We start from the raw sequence: 24,011 nt of genomic DNA, 5'->3' as shown, positions 1-24,011 counted from the left end.
ATTTATCTTGATTTGCATATTCTTTTTAAATTTTTTGACTGAACCACCATGAGATACACAGAAAGTTACGAAGTTGTTCCTGATTGGGTTTTAGTCATAGAATGTTCCAGCAGCACCAATGTACCTTCCCAACACAGTTACATAGTTGTTCATGATTGGCTTTCAGTCATACAATGTTCCAAATTCAGTGTACATTTCCCAAGGTCCCTTCAGCAATGTACATTTCCCACCAACAATGTCCCAAGTTTCTCTCCCGCCCACCCCTCCTCCCGCCCACCACTCCCCCCCCACCTCTCCTCTCTCCCTCCCACTATCCTTTAGAGCCAGGTGGTGAAGCTTGTGAGATCATTGGCTCACATGTCGCTGCACTTGCTGGTATGGCTCTGCCAAGGCGCGGTCAGTGTGGAAATGATCAAGGACTAAGAGCAAAGGCTGCCTGTGGGACTTGGGGCTTCTATGCCATGAAGGAGGTTTCCCGATCACTGCTGGAATGTATGTGTTGTGTTTGTAACTGAGAACAATCCCACCCTAAAGACTTCCTGGAGAAAGTCTGTTTAAATCCAACCTTTTGTGGGGGAGAGACTAAAGGATGTCACCTTTTATTGGAACCACGGTTAATCCTTTTTTGTTCTTTGTATTTTGGGGGGCGGCACACCCAGTGGTGCTGAGGACCTACTCCTGGGTCTGAGCTCAAGGATAACTCATGGCAGTGTTTGTGAAACCCTCTGCGGTGCTGAGGATGGAGCCAGCATTAGCCACATGCAAGGCAGAGCCTTAAGCCCTATGCTATCTCTCCAGCCCTGGTTTTGTTATTTCTATTTCGAGCAGTACCGGGAACCAAACCGCATATGTGCCAGGCAAGTGCTCTAGAGCTGAGCTGTGTGCCCGGCTCACAAAGTCCAATTTTGTTGTTTTGTTTTGGGACCATACCCAGTTGTGCTCAGGGCTTATTCCCGGCTCCAGGTTCAGGGATCATTCCTGGAGGGCTTGAGAAACCCGATGGGGTGCCAGGTATGGAACCCACGTTAGCCATGTGCAAGACAAGCACCTTACTCCCTGTACTGTCTCTCCGGCCTTAGTCCTCCTCATTTTATTTAAGAGGGGGTTTTTTCTGTTTGCCTCTGGAGATGTAAAACACAGTTGGGGAGCACTTTCCAGATCCTGAAGACAAAACCCCCCAGAGAAGGAACACAAGGGGAGAGGTGGCGCAGGGTAACACCTCAGAGATTCTGAGAGAACGGAGGAAAGACAAAGGGACTGTGACTGGAGATAGTACAATGGGTAGGGCCCTTGCTTTACATGCAGCCAAGCACCCTACCCAGGTTCGATCCCCGGCATCCATATATGATCTCCCGATGCCAGGAGTAATTTCTGAGTGCAGAGTTAGATTCTTGAGCATCACCAGATGTGCCTCCCCCCAACTCCCCAAATAGGACTGAGAAAAAGTAAAGAGCAAGATGTATCTTTGGGGGGCCGGAGTGATTGTACAGAAGGTAGGGTGTTTGCCTTGCACACAGCCAACTCAGGTTCCATCTCCAGGATCCCATACCCCTGAGCACTGCCAGGAGTAATTCCTGCATGCAAAGCCAGGAGTAACCCCTAAGTATTGCTGGGTGTGATCCCCCTCCCCCAAAAAGATGTATCTTGGGCTCGAGCGATAGTAGAGCAGGTAGGGCATTTGCTTGCATGCAGCCGACCCGGGTTCAATTCCCAGCATCCCATATGGTCCCCTGAGCACCGCCAGGAGTAATTCTTGAATGCAAAGCCAGGAGTGACCCCTGAGCATTGCTGGGTGTGACTCAAAAAGAAAAAAAAATGTATCTTTGGAGAAGTACGTTGGACCATGCATGGTGAGTGTAGTATTTGAGTGACTACTCCCTGATATTCAGAGGATTGAACCCAGATTGGCTACATGCAAAACAACTGAACTCTGTATCTTTCTGTTGGAAAAGAAGAATGAAGAACGTCAACTCCATAATCCATCCTTAGCATATTGCATGCATTCATTTTAGCCCATTGATCAGATTGCTGTTTTGTCCATGGAGGTGACAGAGGAGACACAGAGAGTGGCAGTGGAACCATGATCTGGTCAGTGAAAGAAAAGTCCAGACTGAATAGAAGCAGACCAAGGAAACGATGGGAAGTTCTGAGTAATGAAGTTCAGTCCGAACGCATCCATTTGATTCCAAGCACTTTTGGCTGGGCTCATAGTTCCTGTGGCTTTGTCTGTTATAGAGCCACTGAGGGCAGGGACTCTATTACTCATCTTCTTATCTCCAGGGCCTGTCATAGGAGGCCTGTGGTACTTGCACAGCAAATACTTGCAGGCTGACTAAGAAATACATTTACATGTGGATGGATGGACTCATAACTTCACCCCCCGTTGCGTGTTTGTCCAGAAGCATCTCTGTCTTGCGTTGCAAAGGCCAAGATATAGTATGTGAGGAGCCAGGGACCTTTGTCTCTGTCTGCCGACACCAGAAGTGACTTTCTGGGGTTTCCCCAGCAGAGACACAGACAGACCTTGGAGGCTTTGTAGGATTGAGGTAAGGTTTTCAGGAAAGTTTCAGGCTAAGCAGGAACTGCTGGGGGGGTCTGCCTGGTTGAGGGTTTTTTGGAAGCAATTCTGGCCCTCTCTTTCTTTACCATCAATGCCGTCCCCTCAGAGAGTACCGTGCTGGTCATTCTTGCAATGGAACAAATTGGGTTTGTTGCTCAGTGCAGTGAAGGGACATGCACACCGTAGAGGAGCAGAGAGTGTTAGAAAGGACTTCTCGAAGGATTGGGGCCAAAGCAAGGTAATTTCGGGGAAGGGTTGGAGGAAACCAGGTTTGGCTCTACATCAGATACTGGCAGGAAGCAGGGTAATGTGTTGATGGGGATGTTGTCAAATCAAAGGACAGCAGACTAGACCGAAAGAAAGACTGACATCTGTAAAGACAGGAATATCACACCATTAGTTAGGGTGGGGGTGCTGTTTAGGGACCTCTGAAATTCGCGTGGTGTTTGGACAATGGACTGCTCTGGTTTTCGTTGCTGTCCACTCAGAGTGGCCTTGTATACTAATATCTGGAGAAACTGTTTATGTTCAACAGCACCAGACTTAGTGCTGAGTGACAGGCCAGTTTGCACTAACACTAAGGTCTGGCCAACAGGCCCGGGCCAACTTCCAGATCTGAGTGTGTGTAACTGGGGGGGGGGACTCCTTTTCTCTTTCACAAAGTGTCCCTTTAGAGCCAATCCCTGCTCTGCAGCCAAGCCTTGGCAGTCCAGTATCTAAATATTTAGACCCTCCCTGTACTCTGACCGAGTCACACCCAGATGTCGAACCCAGCCAGGCAGGGGAACGTCAGCACTGGCTTGCGCTGTGTGTCTCTGTGTGTGGTTTTGTGTACATGTGTCTGTGCCCGCCAGAAAAAAAAAATCCCCGATAAGATGGGAAAGCAGCCAGAGGCATTCCTGCCTCACCTCTGGGCGCAGTAGGACTTCCCTGCTGCCCAGAGCAGGGCACTGGGATGGAGGTCTCGCAATCCTCTGGGGCAGCAAGGGTGGCTGGCTTTAGGTGGAGCTACTGAAGGACCGCAGGGGATGTTGAAACGGCCAAACTTGAGAGGAGCGGGAAAGGGAAGGGGCAGTGGTGGGAGGGGAGCGTTTCTTTGTATAAATGGGTCTCTAGAGAAGTGGCTGGTCTTCCTTCAAGGAAGCAGGTCATTGTGGAGTTCCCACCCTTTTCAGCTGCACGTCTCCAAAACAGGCCTGGATGACGAGAAGCACCACCCAAAAAGTCACAGAGGTTGGCCTCATCCTCCACTCAGAGACTTACGCGGACCCCCATTTAATGCAACCCACTTCCGGTACTCAGATCCGTCCCTCCAGCTGACAACTCAGAGGCCATGTTCTGCTGTGCCTGGCAAAAGGCTTGCACCATCTTGATGAGGTGCCCAGGTACCATGGGATATCATTTGTCAAACAGCAGAGAAAAGCAAGGCTCAGATCCAGCTAGTGGGTTCCCAGCGCCGGATGCTTTGGCTGAGCCCCAACGGTCCCCTGCAGGGGGTGGTGGGTACTCTGCTGCTCTGTGTTGTGGCTCAGCTGATCACAGGCTGGTAAACCTCAACTGGCAGCGCTCATGTGCCCAGCCAGAAGTTGCCCCCTTCCATTCTTGGGGGCCTGGATTGATTCAATGCATCTGGGTTTATGGTAAGTTAAGTTGTGGCAGTGGGTGGTGATGGGGTTGGGGAAGGCTGAAGTCCCATAAACAGCCCAAACTGCAGGCATCACGGACTACCAGGTAAAGGTGCATTTTTACAGTCAGCCCCGGTTATCTGGTATTATCCACCAAAGCAACCAAGGACTGGTTCAGTCAGGGTGTTTTTTGAGGTGTGGGAAAAGTCTCTGCTCTGCGGCTTCCCAAGCACCCCCAGGCCCCCAGCGGACCTTGCAGAAAGCAAAAGCCGGAAGCCAGAGAGATACAGGGCTTAAGGCTCATGTTGTGTATTACACATGACCCTTACTGTTCAATCCATGGCATGGCATGGTTTCCCAAGCATTGAGTTCTGGAGGCCCTGGAGCACCTCTGGCGTGAACTATACCACAGCACATCTTCAGACTCTTGCACTGAACTGCTGGCCTGGATTATGAGAATCAGGGGGAGGAACCCCTGGGCTTCCTTAACACACCCCAACTTGAAAAACCGAACCCGGGCCCAATGCGCTAGCACATCAGGTAGGGCGTTTGCCTCGCACACAGACAACCTAGGTTCGATCCCTGGCATCCCATTGGTCTCCTGAGCACCGACAAGAGTAATTCTTGAGTGCAGAGCCAGGAGTAAGCCCTGAGCACTGCTGGATATGGCCTCCAAACAAAGCAAACAGTGACAGGAAGCCAGAGTAATGGTATAATGAGCAGGGTGCATGCCATGCATGAGGCCGACCCACATTCAACTCCTGGTACCACATACAGTCCCCTGTGCTCTACCAGGAGTGAATGCAGAGCCAGGAGTAAGCACTAGTGGGTGTTCCCGCCCCCCATTTTTTTAAAAAGAAAGAACAATGATGTTCCCAGTCTGGCATGGTGGGCAGTGTGTCTGGCATCTGGCTGGCTCTGGAGGTGGCATGCTGGTGTCTGTGGGGACCGAGGCTGGCTTCTCACCTGCTTCCGGGTCCATCAGTGGCCTTCTTGTCAGTGGCATGAGTGGTGCACTAATGGTCCAGTTGGCTGTTGGGAGGCATACTAATGAAATGTAATCCAGTTCAGATGGAAGGGGACATAGGATCTTTACCTTTCAGTTGTTTCAAACACAGATGAAAGTTCTGTGGCTTTTTATAAAATGTGAAAATGTGGGGCCAGAGAGATAGAATACTTAAGCACTTGCCTTGCATGCGGTTGACCCTGGTTTGCTCCAGGACACGGTATAGGTTCCCCTGAGCACAGCCAGGAGTGACTCCTGAGCAGAGAATCTGTAGTAAGCCCTGAGCACTGCCAGGTCTGGCCCAATGCCACTCCCATAAAATGTTTTAAATGTGAAGAAAACTACAAACGGTTATTCTCAGTATAAAGATTTATTGTAACAGCTAAACATATCTCTCAGTAAATTGACACCAGATGTCTTTTTTAAAATTTTGGGGTCACAGAGGGAGTGCTCAAGGCTTACTCCTAGTTCTGCACTCAGGGATCACTACTCCTGGAACTGCTTCGGGGACCATATGGGGTGCCAGGGCTCGAATCTGGGTCAGCTACATGCAAGGTAAGCAAGCACCTTAACCACTTTACTATCTCTCCAGCACCTTGTGGGTCCTCTTTACTGAAATAGGTATGTTTGAATGACAGAGACATCATAAGCATCTTTTCTTAAATTTGTTTGGTTTGGGGGCCACAATCACACATGCTTAGGGTTTATCCTGCTGTAAGTAAGGCAAGTAAGATTGGAGGCAAGATGGTGCTGACGCCATCCAAACCCCTTGCGCTCTCCCGAACCCAGCTCACCATCTCGCCTTAGACATCAGGCATGGAACTCTACACTTGATCCCTGCTGGAACTCTACACATGATTCCTGATGGACATCGCTGGCTGTTTTGCAAGATTCGGACAGAATGGTGGTGGTGGGGCACAGAGAAACTGTGGCGGCGGCCACAGGATCGCCGCCTGCCCCGGCCCATCAACCTCAAGGAGATCAACCTGAGGCCGCAGATGTCCCAGATGCTGCCCAGAGATGCAGGCAGGTGCGTGTTTGTCAGTGTGCAGCTCCTGACAACATGCCAGTCGACCAAAAGCTTACATTCGGTAGACTGGGAACACCTGTAAAGGTGATTAGAGGCTGCCCCCAAAGCCTCCATCCCTCTCAGAGAGCCTGGCAGGCTACTCAGAGTACCCAGCCCGCACGGTAGAGCCTGGCAAGCTCCCCGTGGCGTACTCGATACGCCAACAACAGTAACAACCATGGTCCCCATTTCCCTGACCCTGAAAGACCCCCCAATACGCCATTGGGCTACACTAGCACGCGACAGGGATGAATGGAGATGTTACTAGTGCCTGCTCGAGCAAATTGATGAACTACTGGATGACAGTGATACAGTGATGCAGTGTAGTAAGGCAAGTAAGCAAGGTGTACTATACTGTTTTTCCAGCCCACTGTATTTTTTTTTGTTTTGGAGCCACAGCCGGTGATGCTCAGGAGTTATTCCTGTCTCTGCACTCAGGAATTACTCCTGGTGGTGCTCAGGGGACCATATATATTGCCAGGAATTGAACCTGCATTGGCCACATGCAAGGCAAAATGCCCTATCTGCTTTACTACTGTCCCCATCATAACTATCTTTAACCCCACCTTTTTAGTTTCTTTTTTTGCAAGGGTCTTAGCTTAGCTTCTAAGCTTCTGTAGTATTTCCCTGGACCCCTTGATTTTAGTTTCAACCTGAAGAGGAGATACAACACGTATTAGGCAATCAGCAGGAATTGGCAAGACTCCTAATGGGGACTCTGCCAAACAAACACATGCGCCATCCTGCCAATTGTAGTGCTAGACCCTCTGACCTCTTTTTCAGACTGCTTTGAAAGGAAGTTTGCATTTATACACACACATACATGCGCGTGCACACATGCACACTCACAACAATAAAATTCAAAAGGAGCCAATGTAACCTTTTTTTTAGTATAAAAATGGTAGTATTCATTAAGGAAAAGTTTACTTATCTCCCTGGACTGAATGGAGGACTGGAGCGATAGCACAGCAGGTAGGGCGTTTGCCTTGCACATGGCCGATCCAGGTTCGATTTCTCCGCCCCTCTCGGAGAGCCCCGCAAGCTACCAAGAGTATTTTGCCCACACAGCAGAGCCTGACAATCTACCCGTGGTGTATCCGACATGCCAACAACAGTAACAAGAAGTCTCACAATGGAGACGTTACTGGTGCCCACTCGAGCAAATCGATGAGCAATGGGACGAAAATGACAGTAACAATTGTTCAGAGATATAAGAAATCATGCATGGGCACTGATGCAAGTGGTACTGTATCACCAAGACAGGAATTGATGTGAGCCCTAAAAAATGAGCAGGATTTGGATGTAACAAAGGGAATAGGGATGGCTGGTATTCCAGATGTGAAGAACATAACCACACATTATTTTCTGAGGGGAGGGAGGAGAATGGGGCCACACCCTGCCATGCTCAGGGGCTCTTTTTGGCTCTGTGCTCAGGAGTGACCCCTGGTGGTACTCAGGAGACCGTATGCAGTACAATGGCTTGAACTGGGGTTGATCCTGAAACACATATTTGTTGAGTATAGTGGGTAAGGCATTTGTCTTGCACCTCTGACTCAGGTTTGATTCCTGGCATCCCTAAGCACCACCAGGAGTGATTCCTGAGTGCAGAGCCATGAGTAACCCCTGAGCATTACCAGGTGTGGTCCCAAGACAAAAAAAAATTTGAAAAAACAAACCACATCCTTACCAGCCTGTTCACTTCTCTCCGCCATTGTCTCAGGGTTCCCTACTATCTATCTCCCAACCGCCAATATTAGTAAGCTCACTTTTGTAGTCAGTTAGCAGGTTCTATTGTCTTTGGCCATTTATTATTCGCTTTGCCCATTTGTAACACACTGATTTGTTGTTTTTGAGCCACACCTGGCTGTGTTCAGGGTTTACTCCTGGCTCTGCGCTTGATCAAGGATCATACTAACAGGCTTGGGAGACAATATGAGGTGGGAGTGATCAAATCCGGGTCAGCCATGTGCACGACAAGCACTTAACCTGCTGTATTATCTCTCCCATCCCTAAACACTCATTGAAAGATAGCAGGGGACCAGATGTGTATGCATACAGGCATATGTGCATAAGAAGTCATGGCAAAGAAGCTTACACCTGCAAAGAAGACTAAGATCAGGAGTTTTAGAGTAGCCTTTAGACCTGATGTAGTAGGCTGGAATGATAGCAGAGCAGGTAAGGTGCTTGCCTTGCACATAGCTGACCCGAGTTTGATCTCCAGCATCCCATAATGGTTCCCTGAGTCTGCCAGGAGTGATTCCTGAGTGTATAGCCAGGAGTAACCCATGAATATCGCCAGGTGTGACCCAAAACAGAAAAACAAAACAAAACAGAAATAGACTTGTTATGGTTGGTGACAAGGAATGCTATACCATGTTCAACACGTAGAGGATGGGACAGGAGCCAAAGAGTACTTTAGGAAATGCCTTGGCAACAATGGGTGACACAGGATGGATTCTCTGGTTGTTCTCTCCACTGACCTCTTGATGAGTCCACGGTATTTTGTCTCATATTAAACACAGTTCATTGTCTTGTACTTCTTCATTTTCATGTCCGTCTTCCTCACTGATACCAGGAACTCCTTAAGAGAAATGAGTTTTGCTTTTTGGGCCTCACCCGGCTGTGCTCAAGGTCTGCTCCTAGCTCTGGGTTCAGGGATCACTCCTGCTGGGGCTTGGTGGACCACATGGATTGCCAGGGATTGAACTCAGGTCAGCTGTGCCCAAGGTAAGCAAGCCCTACCTGCTTGACTGTCACTCCACCCCCTGAGAAGGTTTTCTTCATCTTCCTTTTCTGGCATCTGCCTGGCTCACAGTAGGCACACAATGAACTTTGATTAGTCAAAAAGATCGCTTCCTGCTGATGAACTGAATTACAATGACATTTCACACAAGAATAGCAACTGTCAGAGAATTCCACTAAACCGTAATACTGAAACAAGAGACATCTTCATGCTCTCTTCTTTTAAAAATGATTTGTGAATTACTTTGGGCTCTTAGTCTTAGCAATATCTTTGTCAGCCGCAATTATGACTGCACTTTAAGTTTCATTTCACAAGGAACTGGGTATCTAGTTTCCAACAAATGGATTTTTTTTTGCTTTTTGGGTCACACCCGGCGATGCACAGGGGTTACTCCTGGCTCTGCACTCAGGAATCACCCCTGAGTGATTGGTGCTCAGGGGACCATATGGGATGCTGGGAATCGAACCTGGGTCGGCCGCGTGAAAGGTAAACACCCTACCTGCTGTGCTATTGCTCCAGCCCCACATCGGACCCTATTTCACTAAATCTTTGGACATACAGTATGAACCTGTTTTAAAGTCACTAATTTTTATAAAAACGACATTTGTTTTCTTTTGCCATTGAAAAGGATTTAATTATAGCTGCAGTTCCCATTAAACAAACCTAACGATGGTGAATCTAGACTAGTAATAATTTTCTTTTTACAAAAAATGGGCAACAGGGCTCTTGAAAGCAGTACAACTTTGCCTTTAATTGAAATAAGAATTATTTTTACTTTGCCGAATGGTAATACCCCTCAAAGTAATGCTGGCAGTGCTCAGGAGTCACATTTAGGTGCTTGGGAGCCCGTATCTGGTACCAGGAATCAAGGCAAGTTTCATGCAAAGCCAGTGCCTTAACTCCTGTATTATCTCTCCGGTCATCAAATTTTTCATTTATTTATTTTTTTTTTGCTTTTCGGGTCACACACCCAGTGATACGCAGGGGTTACTCCTGGCTCTGCACTCAGGAATTACTCCTGGCGGTGCTCAGGGGACCATATGGGATGCTGGGAATTGAACCTGGGTCGGCTGTGTGCAAGGCAAATGCCCTACCCGCTGTGCTATCACTCCAGCCCCATCAAATTTTATTTTTCCATGCTCAGTTTGTTCAGCTAGAGAGATAGTGCAGGGGTTAAGGCACCGACCTTGCATGTAACAACCCCAGATTGATCTCTGACACTGCATATGCTGCTCCCTTAGCACCACCAGGGGTGACCCCTGAGCACAGAACCAGAGTAGCTCGAGCACCGTAAGGTGTTGCCCCAACTCCCCCAAAGTTAGGCTTGTTATTGTTACTACAATTGGAGGGTCATGGCAAGTGATGCCTACGAGGCCAGGGACACTCCAGGCTCCACTTGGGGTCCACGTGGTGCTAGGGATTGAGCTGAGGGCCTCACACATGCAAGGCATGCGCTCTACAACTTGAGCCGCGTTCCCAGCCCTTAAAAGTTTAATTTGAAATTAAAAATAGGATTTATGAGGGGCTGGAGCACTAGTGCAGTGGACAGGGCATTTGCCTTGGACATGGCCGTTACAGATTTGATCCCTGGCATCTCATATGTTCCCCCACGCACCACCAGGAGTAATGCTGAGTGCAAAGGCAGGTTTAACCCCTGAACATCGATGGGTATAGCCCAAAATCAAAATAAAAAGGATTTATGAAACTTTGATTCTATTCTAAGAAATCAGCTGTAAAGGAAGATATTGCCCAGGACATATTTTAGTAAGAGGGATTAGGAGCAGGCAGGTGCCAAGTTCAGGGGACAGCGGGTGAATGAGTCAAGGGATCATGACCCACCCAGAGGTCTGTCTGCGGGTGTAGCCATGAAGCTCCAAGTGTCTGGATGTACCTTTTGTGATAAATGTCCTTGCTGACTCCCTGCAGGGACAATTCCGTTCTGGGGAGATAGGGGGGCATGGACAGGTGTTGTTCCAGTTATGTGGTGTCTCTCCCATCTGCTTATTCTTTCATATATTCACTGCTGCTTTCCTAAGCACATACTGTCAGCTGGCCCCATATTAAAGTATGGAGCTAGAAGCCTGAGCAAGATCATCAAGCCATGGTGGCAAGAAAGCTGAAGAGCAACAGGGAGACACATATACAGGAACGAGTTTAGAAGGGTCAAGTAAGTTTTCCTAGAGACCTACTCGAGCTTGAACTCTGAGCAGGCAGCACGGCAGACAGCGGCCACAGCAGTCCACAGTGGCGCAGGGAGAGAAATTCAGGGACCTGAAGGCAGCTTTAAGCATAGACAGGGGGATACAGGGCTGAGAAAAAGCGTGTGGTAGCTTGAAATGACTGGATTTCTGCACTTTGCATTGTTTGGGGGCCATAGCCAGTGATGCTTAGGGGCTAATCCCACTAGTGATTAGGGGTCTCTTCTGATAGTAGCATTATTATTATTATGGTTTTTTGCTTTTTGGGACATACCTGGCAATGCACAGGGGTTACTTCTGGCTCTGCACTCAGGAATTCTTCCTGGTGGCATCAGGGGACTATATGGGATGCTGGGAATTGAACCCGGGTCAGCCGTGTGCAAGGCAAACACCCTACCTGCTGTACTATCACTCCAGCCCCTAGTAGCATTATTTTTGGGAAAAATGGGAAAACCGTGTGGTACTAGAGATCAAACCTGGGGCTCCCACATGCAAAGCAAGTGTTCCAGCCCTTTATAGCTCTTTCCCTGGGCCCCTGCTCTGTAATACACAGAACTTTCACAAGGCCACTCCCTTTCAAAGACAATGGACTGAATTTAGAAGAATCTGGCTTTATTGGGTGATGTGGAGTCATTCCAAATTTACCGACAGAGTTGAAAATGCAGAGAACTTGATCACTTACACTCATACACACAGAGGAGGCCTGCTGAATACAAAATGCCCCTCTCCTCTTGCGAGCCACCATCGGGCACAGAGAAGCGCTTGCCGCTGACCCACTAGGGGATTTCAGTCCTCATGAATGTTGAACAGTTTGGCTACTTCATTGAGATCTTCATGCTGCTCTCCATCCTTAATGATCTGCAGGAGAGAGGAACACTTGGTCACTAGACCCACCTTTGGGCCGGTTCCCAGGTGTCACACTAGGAGGGAGCTGGGGTAGGGGACAGCTTTCTGCTAACTCCGAAAGAGATGGCATCAGCTCCCAGCCAAGACCCAAGTGAAAAAAGAACAGTTGGGGGCTGGAGCGATAGTAGAGCAGGTAAGGCATTTGCCTTGCACGTGGCCGACCCAGGTTTGATTCCCAGCATCCCACATGGTCCTCCAAGCACTGCCAGGAGTGATTCCTGAGTGCACGAGCCAGGAATAACCCCTGAGCATCGCTGGGTGTGACCCCAAAAGCAAAAAAATAAAAATAAAACCCAAAAAATACCCCAAAGAACACTGTTCTGGAACTAGCTGTACGCCTTTTTTCTCCTCAGGCACAATCTGACCTGGGGACAATGCAGTGTCAACAATGGGTACCCGATGAAGTCTTGGGCGCCCTTTGCAGCCCGCACTCCCCAGCCTCCCTGAGATGCTCCAAAAGATCCCTTACCTTCCGAGCGATTGGCATCCGGTTGAAGATGTTCCATAGCACGATCCCCACCACCACTTTGTCCCTGAGGTAGAAGATGACACCTTTGCCATAGTCCTCCCCTTCCATAGGGGCCTGGGGCACTGCAGGGCTGCTGGCCGGAAGAGCGATTTCAGGGGCCTCCGACTCCGTCTCACTCTCTGATCGGATCCCAGTCCCTGTGGTCATCCCCCGTTCCGAAACAAAGGTAAAACCCATTAGTATGAGCTTGGGGGAGTTTGAGATGGCCCTGTGTCTTCCAACACTGGCTTTGAGTTGCTTCTAGATGATCTTTCTTTTCTGTTCTGTTTTGTTTGGGGACAACACTCGGCAGCGCTCAGGGCTTACTCCTGGCTCTGTGCTCAGGAATCACTCCTGGCTGCGTTGGGGTGATACTCTGTGGTGCTAGCGATCAAACTGAGGTTGGCAGCATGCAAAGCGGGTGTCTTTCTCTCAGCTCTCCCCAGCCCCTGGTCTTTCTACATAACCTCTTGGTAAACCTTAGCCCTTGCCAGCTCTTCTTCATTAACATGACCACTACAAGGTGCTCCTTGCTTTTCCCTGGGCACGTGTTCAGGTTGACCCCAAACTTGCCTACTTTATGCTCTGATTTTAATTTTTTTATTAGTAGATTACCTTTACTATTACATCAATTAGATCAAAATTCACAATGATCAAGTAGAACTCATTCCCATGATGCAATGAAATTCATCATGTCTAGTATGCTCTGATTTTAAATGTAATCGCCCAATGACTATTTCCTGGTAACTGGATTTGTTTCTTTCCAAAATGCAGAAGACCTATATTGCCCTTTGAGAAACAGTCTATGATAGATGGTATGTTCTAGGACTCAACTGGCCAGAGACCGCTGCTTAAAATGAAAATTTCCTTTCACAGTGATGAAACTGCAAAATGGGCTAGAGTGACAGTACAGTGGGTAGGACATTTGCCTTGCACGCAGCCCGAGTTTGACTCCTGGCACTCCATATGATCCCCCAAGTCCACCAGGAATGATCCCTGAGGACAAATCCAGGAGTAAGCCCTGAGCACCACTGGGTATGGTTCACAAAACAAAAATACGCTCCCTCCCCCCCCCCAAAAAAAATACAAAACCCTCAGTTCTTCTTTTGTGTGAGTCACCTTTCAAGCACAGATCTCTTGGCTAATGTACTGCCCAGAGCAGAAGAGACAACAGCCATCATGGCAAAAACTCTATTGGAACACAGAGTTAGGATGTGGGCAAAGGGACTGGAGCGATAGCACAGCGGGTAGGGCGTTTGCCTTGCACGCGGCTGACCCGGGTTCGATTCCCAGCATCCCATATGGTCCCCTAAATACTGCCAGGAGTAATTTCTGAGTGCAGAGCCAGGAGTAACCCCTGTGCATTGCCGGTGTGACCCAAAAATCAAAACAAAAAACAAAACAAACAAAAAAGAACGTGGGCAAAGCATAGAGCACAACTATATGGGAATACCATTCTAGTGGTGCTTCTTCCCAGGGGAGGGGGTGGTGGTATGGGGGGTACCTTGTGTTCTGAGAACAAACAGGCTCCAAGTAATATTGCCCGATGGACAGAGCAGTGACCTGGAATTTGCTAAATTTTTGGGTCCCTCTCCTGGATCCACTTCCCAGGAGAGTTCAGAATTAAAGCTGGTGGCGAGGGTGAGGAGTGAGGGGTGGGGGTGGTGCACGCACAGAATCAACTTGGATCATACTGGGAAAGGACCAGCCAACCTGCGTCACTGCTTTCTACATCTTACAGAGCAATGGGTCCTTGAAATGCCTTAGACAAGAGGACACAAGTTCAATAACTTTAGCCAAGGTCATGGAAGGGAGAGAGACCAGGGCTAGGAGTTAATGAAATCAGCAATGTGATGTGTGCGTGAGAATGGTTCATTCCAAGAGGTACCTCCCCTCCAAAGAGGCAGTGAGATGTGGCCAAAGAAACTGAAGGACAGGGGGCTGGAGCGATAGCACAGCGGGGAGGGCATTTGCCTTGCATGTGGCCGACCCGGGTTCTATTCCCAGCATCCCATATGGTCCCCTGAGCACTACCAGGGGTAATTCCTGAGTGCAGAGCCAGGAGTAACTCCTGTGCATGGCCGGGTGTGACCCAAAAAGCAAAAAAAAAAAAAGAAACTGAAGGCCACTAAATAACTACTCAGCCCTAGTCCCAAGCTAGGGTTCTCAGACTGCGTTCTTGAAATTAGCAGAAAGCAAATACAACAACTCCCCCCGCCACGCTGCACATACACTCCAAAATCAAAGCAGCACCCTGCCACCCCATCATCTGTAAAGCTCATCAGGCAGCTCTTCCTATTCCCCTGAAAAAAGCTACATAAATGAGCCACAGGACTGGCCTCTGTGCAGAGCCTTAGATGGTGCCTGATTTCGCTAACTCTCAAGACCACTAAAGAGCAAGAATTTGGTGTTCGGTTTATTTATTTGTATTCACTTTATTTTAGTTTTGGGGCCATACCCGGTGGTGCTCAGGGCTTCCTCCTGGCTTTGCACTCAGGGATCACTCCTCATGGGGCTAGGGGTCAAACTGGGTCTGCTGTGTACAAGGCAAGCACCTTAAACAGGGTACTACTGCTATCTCTCCAACTGCTATTTTATTTAATATGGGGAGTGGGGGAAGGGGCTTGGGCCACATATGGTGGTGCTCAGGGGACGGTGTGTAGTATCAAGGAATGAACAGAATGGCCTACACTGCAAGGCAAGTGCCTTAATCCCCCAGACTATCTCTCTTGGTGTGATTTACTTTTTTAAAGTCTGAAGCCATACCCAGCTGTGATCAGGGCTTACTCCTGCCTATGTGCTCACGAGTTGTGCCTAGTAATACTCAAGAAACCCTATACAGTGCTGAGGATCAAACTCGGGTTGCTTAGATGCAAGGCAAGCACCTTAACCTGCTATACTATTTCTCAGGTCCTGGTCTGGTTTATTTGATTTTTTTTGCTTTTTGGGTCACACCTGGCGATGCACAGGGGTTACTCCTGGCTCTGCACTCAGGAATTACTCCTGATGGTGCTCAGGGGACCGTATGGGATGCTGGGAATCAAACCTGAGTCAGCCACGTGCAAGGCTATTGCCTTACCCGCTGTGCTATCACTCGAGCCCCTGGTCTGGTTTATTTGAAAGCAGGGTTCTTCAACCGTCTTACGTCTGTGGACTAGCACCTGTCCGAATATCGGTCCTCAGACCTGCAGTTAAAATGACTTCAGTGGACTATAGTTTTTCAAGCTTTCTAAATCCGTGCACCAGCACCATTTCGCAGACCAGTGTTTTTAAGCATAGCATGAAGAAGGAATTCCGCTGAGTGTTCCCTGTGGCCCATACAGAAACCCCTTGTTCAAGAGAATTTGGGTCGCTGCTTCTCAACACTTTCCAGAGAAATGACTGGGCTTCCTTACCTGACTGCTCTGTGGCAGATTTGGGGTTGTCTTGTGCCGTTGCTTTTGCAAAAACACCGACTGTGGGCAAACTGCTGTCCACAAGACCAATAGCTTCATAGCCAACATCAGGACCCAAATCACTCCTAAAGAGAGAGAAGTGGGTGTTCCGTTAAGGGATGTAAAGAATGACACAGTAGCATGCATATTCTTGATGATACCCCACTTGCAAGCCAATCGGAGAACCTGGGATATGTGCAACTCCGAACGGTCTGCTACCAGCTAGGGCTCCTGGGAAAAGTAGTAAAGATACACGATTACACCATGCAGCGTTTCTCTTACGATGCCCTCCTACACCTCAGCCCTCCACACAGTGATCTGCACATCCTTCTATGTATTCATGCCTTTAGGTCATAGTGAATGCAGGCACAACTAGTAGTCACTATGTTATTTTCAACCCAACCTAAAACTGTCCTTTGGTTGGGTGCCTTACAGAGTGTCCCATACTCCTGGAATTCAGGATCTGACATAGTTTATGTTTTTTTGGTGTTTTTTTTTGCTTTTTTGGGAGGGGAAATCACACCTGGAGATGCTCAGGAATTATTCTGCATTCAGGAATTACTTCTGGTGGTGCTCAGGGGACCATATGGGATGCTGGATATTGAACCCAGGTTGGCCACATGCAAGGCAAATGACTTACCTGCTGTACTATTGCTCTGGCCCCTATAGTTTATGGTTTCATTCATTGACAGTATTTTCTTCTTAGCCTTCCTTTTTTTGAATGAATTCTGAATCTCTTTGAAGTCGTTCACAATAATTTATTACATTTTGTATTCTAACACCAATCCCACTACCATTACACTTTCCTACCACCCCATTTCGAATGTTTCCACCCCGACCCCCAAAACCCTGCCCCCAAGCAGGACCTAAATAATTTATTTTGTATTTCTGGTTATGGATAATCTGCTAAAAATGATCCAAAAAATCTTCCTTAGAGGAAAGTATGTGAAGACTATTGTATTTTACTCTGGAGCCATTAAACCCTTTTATAAAGATTACTAATGTATTGTGAAAAGTTGAGCCTTGTGTGCTATATATATAATATAATATATATATATGTGTGTGTGTGAGAGAGAGAGAGAGAGAGAGAGAGAGTTTAATCGAGACTGGATGCCTTCTACTTTACACCCCATAAATGTGGTGTGCTACTCTTGGTAATCCATGTTCTTAGCCTTACTTCTCCAAGACTGCACTGCTTTTTTGAAAGAGGCCACTTTGTTGGGTCATTTTAGTTTAACTGCTCTTCTCGGAAACATTCCCTACTATCACCATGCCTCTCCTAATGTTCTAGGGACTCCATGAAAGGCTTACTACGGCAACAAACTAGGATTTGTTTTGGAATCATCTAGGCTAACCAAGATTTGCTTTGGAATCATCTAGGCTACGTGAGACGGTCTGCTTCTGGGGTTCTACATTTTGTTATCATCTAGGAGGCAGAAGCTCACCAGACAGGTCTGTTTCTGGGAACAGTCTACAATTACTTCTTAGATTTTTGTTCCTGAGACTGAACTGATAATTGTAAGGTTCCCGATTACTGTTTTCCCTAGTGCAATAGCTTACATTTGTTGACCCTGAAATGCATCTGTTGGGTTTGTGCTACCCACTCATGAAATTGTGTGATTGTCCAAAAATGTACTCCCATCAGCAGAGAAATTTCCCTCTGACAGAAATAACTTTAAGGCTTCTAAGACCCTGATGTTTCTTTACGTGTCTCTTCCTTCAAATCAACAAGATGAAAGCATGCCTAACAGGCCAGCATTTAGAAATGAGCGCTGCTAACTTTCTTGAGCCACAGAAGTGTATAAATTTTTTTGTTTTGAGGCATACCCAGCTGTGCTCAGGTGACCATATGGGATGCTAGGGATTGACAAATCTGGGTTGGCTACATGCGGGGCAGCGCCCTACCACTGTAATATCTCCATGGATCCAGCACTGCATAATTAGGCCTGGTTTTGAACTTCAACCTTCAGGGTTCTCTATGAATGGGCTACTATTTGGGGAGGTTTTTTTGGCCACATCCAGTGATGCTCAGGGGTTACTTACGCCTGGCTCTGTACTTAGGAGTTACTTCTGGTGATACTCAGGAAACCATATGGCATGCCAGGGATCGAACCTGGGTCAGCCACGTGCAAGTCAAACGACCTACCCGCTGTACTCCAGTCCCATGGGCTACCATTTTTTCAGGATATTGATATTATTAGGATTAACAGCAAGGTCCAAATTAAAATACACTATTGCCTATACTTAACAGCATACTTGTGTATGACCTACCCCAGTTTTGCACTCTGAGCTTTCTAACTGAGAGGGTTGATGCAATCTTTATTCATTCACCAAATGGGACCCTTTTATCAGAAGGTTGCTGATAAGGGGAAGGTCGAGAAAGACAGAATATCTGCACCTGATATGGAATGATTGCACCTCTGTATGAAGATAACTGACCCATAAAGAGATCAAACCGGAACTTATGTTCTAGTAATTTGTTCCTTTTGTTTCTAAACAGTTTAACTCTCAGGGAACAAAATTCTTACCAGAACATTGACTGATGCCAGTAGGGCTTAGCAGCTCCAGTCATATTTTCTCCAGCCAATCTTCCACTCACCACAGCATGATCATGGTGCTCTACCCGCCTCCTACCCAATTTTATATCGTAGAAGCACGCAGCATCTCCTGCCTTTGGAGACAAAGACATTACATAAATGCATGACAAGAAACCAAGTTAAAGACAGGACATAAAACGGGGCTCAGTGGTGGGGCAGTGCCATTCATTAATTTTTTTTTCTCTATGGGCCAGCATTCTGCCTATATTACCAAAAGGCAGTTATGATTCCATTTTTTAAAGCAAAAAGCAACTGTATACTTCCACACATCTCAAATCCATCTCCTATGCTCCAACTTGGTTTTATTTCTTCTCATCCTGCCCCTGGCAAAGAGACCATAGAACAAATTTGATTTGCAGAATATTCTTTCCTATATAAATATATATTTATATATAGCAAAGAGTCTCTTGCCCCTGCACCTGGCTGTCTTCCCTGGGGTCCCTGGGAGTGGGTGGGCTTCAGTTTCCCTCCCCGCCCTGAGCAGAGCCCCGGAACCCAGCCACAGCCATGCTCAAGGCCCCTTTCCACACGTTCGGACGAGCCTCACGCATGAAGGAACCAGTAGAGGAACCCAGGTGTGTGGGACCCAGGGCTGAGACCTACAAGCCTGCTCGGATCGGGAATGGGCCTCTTCCGCCCAGATTCCCCATTTTCCAGTAGCTAGGCAGTCACACCCAGGGACTGCCCCTGGCGCTGTGTAATCCCACCAACGGTCAACATCTAGAGACTATAAAACCAAGCTCCCGGAAGTGCATCTTATAGCCTAGTTCTCCCTCTGGGAGAACCTGGCAAGCTACCGAGAGTTTCCTGCCCACAAGGGAGAGCCTCACAAAGCCCCCATGGTGTATTCATATGCCAAAACAGTAACAATGATGGGTCTCATTCCCCTATCCCTGAAAGAGCCTCCAATGTGGCACCATTGCAAAGGACGAGTAAAGAGAGGCTGCTAAAATCTCAGGGCTAGGACTAATGGAGACATTACTGAGACCGCTTGAGAAATTCGATGATGATGATGATGATGATGATGATGATGATGATTGCTAAATGTGTGAATATATTTTTTGATGCCATAGCTCCTTACCTAGAAATCTTTGCCGAAGTGAGGTTTGGGGGAAGTACTTTTTTAACTCTACTTATTCTGCACAAAATGATTGGGACAAGACCCTGCCCTCAGGCAGTGTGTAGCCTAGCTGAGGGACGTGCAACGTGAGTCTTCACTAGAGTGCCATGCCAATGCAGAGGTATGGATTAATAAGGATGGGTACTCGAGCACTGTATGACTGAAACACAAGCACGAAAATATGTAAATCTGTAACTGTACCCTCACAGTGATTCAGTAATAAAAAAAGTAATAAATAATTTAAAAAAAGAGAGCTGAGGGTTTCAAATGGAGAAAGTCCTTGGCCCAGCTTCGTGGAGAATGTGATAGGCAAGCTCTCTTACTCTCTCTAGATCTTTGTGACTATTGAGACTCCACACCGCCCCTGGCAGCCTAAAAAATCCAACACGCAAAAAATGGTGAGATAAAGCACACAATCCACCTTCATGGAATACTACACAGTCATTAAACTTTTTACGAATCTGGAGCAATGTGGCAAATGCATGATACTATTATTATTTTTTCCTTTTTGGATCACACCTGGCGATGCACAGGGATTTCTCCTGCCTCTACACTCAGGAATTACCCCTGGCGGTGCTCAGACGACCATATGGGATGCTGGGAATCGAACTCGGGTCGGCCATGTGCAAGGCAAATGCCCTACCCACTGTGCTATTGCTCCAGACCCCGCATGATACTATTAGTAGCACTGTATCACTGCCGTCCCATTGTTCATGGATTTGCTCAAGCGGCAACAGTAACGTCTCCATTGTGAGACTTGTTACTGTTTTTGGCATATTAAATACACCATGGGTAGCTTGCCAGGCTCTGCCGTGAGGGCGTGATACTCTTGGTAGCTTGCTCTCCAAGAGGGATGGAGGAATCAAACCCAGGTCAGCCATGTGCAAGGAAAACGCCCTACCCACTGTGCTATCGCTCCAGTCCATGATACTATTAAGTAAGAAACAGAAGAGTACGCTAGAGCATGTGTGCCATAACTGAGTTTTGTTATTTTGCTGTTGTTGTTGTTTTTGCGTGACACTCCTGGCAATGCTCAGGAGTTACTCCTGGCATTGCACTCAGGAATTACTCCTGATAATGCTCGAGAGACCATGGGAATGCCAGAGATCAAACCTGGGCTGGCCAGATCCAAGGCAAATGTCCTTCCTGCTGAACTATCTCTTTGCAGCCCCCCCACCCGCCCCTGCAGTGTATCTCATCCTTTATTTAAAAAAAATGTCTTCAGGGGGAAAATACCATTCCAGGTTCCTGTGGCCTTAGTAGCAGAATCCATAGTTAAATACAAAACACTTGCATTGATCGAACAATGGGGAAATTACCTCACGGTTCCCACATACTAGTGTCTAATTTGTGTCTTAAATGGTGTTTAGAAACTGTTAACAATAGGATACAAGGAAAATGAAAAGGGGGTAGTTTTCCTTTTCAGGGAGGGTTATAAAGCTGCCTTATCTCCTCTGCTCCCTGGACTCCCATGCAGGCAAAGGGAAGAGCAGGTCAGTCTATAAGCTCTGCATAAGCGCCAGTCCAAGGCTGCTGCCAACGGCAGAGCCGGAAGAGCGTTCCTCTGTCAGGCACACACAGTTCATTTCCTTTTCCACTGGCGTGTGGCCTGAAGCCATCCCTGATCTTGTAAATCTGTTCACAAGTTTCCGTTCTTGACCCTTGGCCTCCCAACACCCTGACCCTGGCGGGGTAAGCTGCTAAAGAGCTTCAGTGCACAGCTAAGGAGATAAGCCTTATAGGAAGCGGCGGGGGGTACAGGGGACATGGCAGACTCATGGAATTGTGCCTGGCAGGGCCACAGCACACTTACCACCCAGACGTTAGAACGTGCTTGGAGCTCTGCATTTACCCGGAAGCCACCAAAATCTGAGTCTATCTCCAGCCCGCCAGTCTTGGCCAACTCCACATTGGGCTCCAGGCCCACAGCTGCCACTATGTGGTCAGTTTCTACCTGAGGAGAAAAGGGAATGACTCCGTGACCACAGTCTGCATGTACACGACAGAGTAAGCAGGTATCAGAGCACCAAGAACGTGAGCTTCACACACAAACACAAAAAAATCACTAGTGATCTTATCTCTGAAGAAGGCTTTTTGTTTACTTGGGTTTTGAGGCCACAGACAGAGGTGCTGAGGGCTTACTCCTGGCTCTGTGTTCAGGGATCACTCCTGGCAGCGATTAGGGGACGATGTGAGGTGCCAGGGACTGAACCCAGATTGGACCAGGGTAAGACAAGCAGCTTCCCTGCTGTATTACTGCTCCAGCTTCTGGAAACCCCTTTCAAGATCTAAAGTCTTCTGCTCTGCATACACATACCCTATTATATCAGCTGCCCACTCTGGACACAGAATGATCTCGCTCATAAGTGGGATATAAAGAGATGTAGTAGGGGAGCAACAAAAGCCGAAAGAAACAAAGAGCATGAGAACCGGTCTTCAGTAGGAAGTGTGCCACTGCAGGGTGGAGGGGTAGGTTAGGGACAACAGTGGAGGGAAGTGGTTAATCTGGAGGAGGACGGAGTGCTGAAAGGACATAAAGTGATATATGCACAATCCCCTAGCAGTAGCACTATTGTAAACCACAGTGTCTAAAAGGAAGAAAGGGCAGGAAGGAAACAGGACACTGGTGGAAGGAAGTGGACACTGGTAAAGGGACTGGTGTTTGGACTCTGCACGCCTGAAACTCAATCATGAATTGCTTTATGTTTTAGGTTCTTGGGATTTTTTGGGGGGGATGTTTTGGTTTTTGGGCCACACCCGGTGATGCACAGGGGCTACTTCTGGCTCTGCACTCAGGAATGATTCCTGGCAGTTCTCAGGGGACCACATGAGATGCTGGGGATCAAATGCAGGTCAGCTGCTTGCAAGGCAAATACCCTACACACTGTACTATTGCTCTGGCCCTGTCAATCATGAGTAACTTTTTAATTCATGGTGTTTCAATTTTTTTTGGGGGGTCACACCCAGCGATGCACAAGGGTCACTCCTGTCTCTGCACTCAGGAATCACCCCTGGCGGTGCTCAGGGGACCATATGGGATGCTGGGAATCGAACCCCGTTGGCTGCGTGCAAGGCAAACGCCCTACCCACTGTGCTATCGCTCCAGTCCCACATGGTGTTTCAATTCTTAAAAATACAGAGCAATGAATAAAAAAAAAATCTGTCCACTCTAGGGGCTGGAGAGATAGTTAGGGGGGTTAAGGTGCTTGTCTGACATGCAGCCTCTAGTTCCTCACTACAAATGGTCCCCCAAGCACCACCAAGGGTCACTCCTGGGCACGGAGCCAGGAAGAGCTCCTGAGCACCGCTGGCCTAACACACTCCTCCCGCCTCTCCCCCAGACATATAGAAGCAATCTATCCACTTAGACTAAGATCTCCAAAAGTGATTTGCACGTTGACTGTCATCATCCTCTATTTTGCTGGAGGGACCGTTCATTATAGAAAATTACAGGGTAATGGCAACTGCAAGAAAATTAATTGGTATCAAATGAAGGAGTAAGAATGAGGAGAGGGGAGGGGCAGTCTGGTGAACCCTCCTTACCTTCCGGCCATCTTTCAGCTTGATGAGTAACTTGCCACCGCTGACTCCAACTGATTGCACAAAAGCATTGGGCATCACCTTCACGCCCTCTGCAAAGGCAAACAAGACCTGCGGCTGAGCCCAGGAGCCCCTGGATGAAGGGAAGTCGGGGAGCTCCTTATCTGCAGCCTATCCAGGAAGGTGGTGCCTCAGACTCAGAACACCTATGGTCACTTGGCTGACTGGCGACGGAAAGGAGCCAACAGCTCATCTGCCGGTGCTCTAGCTTATTGCTCCACAGGCACCCCAAGGAGCAAACCATGCTTGAGGCCTAACTCACAGGGAAGGGAGGGAGGAAACAGATGCCAAGAGTCTCTCTACCTCGTCTGACTTTTTCCATGGTCCAGTTGCTGAGGTATTCAGGGAGGATCTTCCCCATGTTTCCTTTCTCGGGGAAGAGCTGAATCACTTCTGTACCCAAGGCACGAGCTGGGAAGAAGAAATGAAGCAGGTCAAGCAGGAGGCAAACGCCAATCCGAGGAAGACAGGAAGAGAAGTAAAGGGAAAGCAAGGAAGCCTTTTTCTCCCCGGCTGGGGCAATGCTGCCCTGCAGGCCAGATCTTTCTTTGGGGTGTGGGCTGGTTGCTTAAGTTTCTTCGAAAGGTCAACCCAACAGGTCCCAGGACCCACTCTCCCTGGGTTTCATTACATTTGGTGAACTCC

At 48.0% G+C, this 24,011-nt stretch overlaps 1 protein-coding gene across 4 annotated transcripts in view; it reads right to left on the bottom strand.

The window, feature by feature from the left end:
- Nucleotides 1-335: 335 nt before the first annotated feature.
- Nucleotides 336-24,011, bottom strand: part of AIFM1 (apoptosis inducing factor mitochondria associated 1) — a 62,929-nt gene continuing 39,253 nt past the window's right edge. For 2 of the 4 annotated variants that reach the window (XM_004606357.2, XM_004606358.2), the window contains exons 10-16: nt 23,670-23,777; nt 23,310-23,398; nt 21,580-21,720; nt 18,578-18,720; nt 16,011-16,135; nt 12,577-12,773; nt 11,803-12,059 (exon numbers count right to left, since the gene is read on the bottom strand). In XM_004606357.2, coding sequence (XP_004606414.2) covers nt 11,988-12,059; nt 12,577-12,773; nt 16,011-16,135; nt 18,578-18,720; nt 21,580-21,720; nt 23,310-23,398; nt 23,670-23,777 — 875 coding nt within the window. In that variant the 3' untranslated portion in view covers nt 11,803-11,987. Of the gene's footprint in view, nt 2,932-8,740; nt 8,842-11,802; nt 12,060-12,576; nt 12,774-16,010; nt 16,136-18,577; nt 18,721-21,579; nt 21,721-23,309; nt 23,399-23,669; nt 23,778-24,011 lie in introns of those variants that run through there. The other 2 variants (XR_008627300.1, XR_008627301.1) reach the window with 2 other exon arrangements.

This window comes from Sorex araneus, chromosome X (assembly GCF_027595985.1).
Source record: "Sorex araneus isolate mSorAra2 chromosome X, mSorAra2.pri, whole genome shotgun sequence".
NCBI classification, from domain to species: domain Eukaryota; kingdom Metazoa; phylum Chordata; class Mammalia; order Eulipotyphla; family Soricidae; genus Sorex; species Sorex araneus.
Note: the sequence above shows the minus strand (reverse complement) of the source record. Positions and strands in the feature narration are given on the sequence as shown.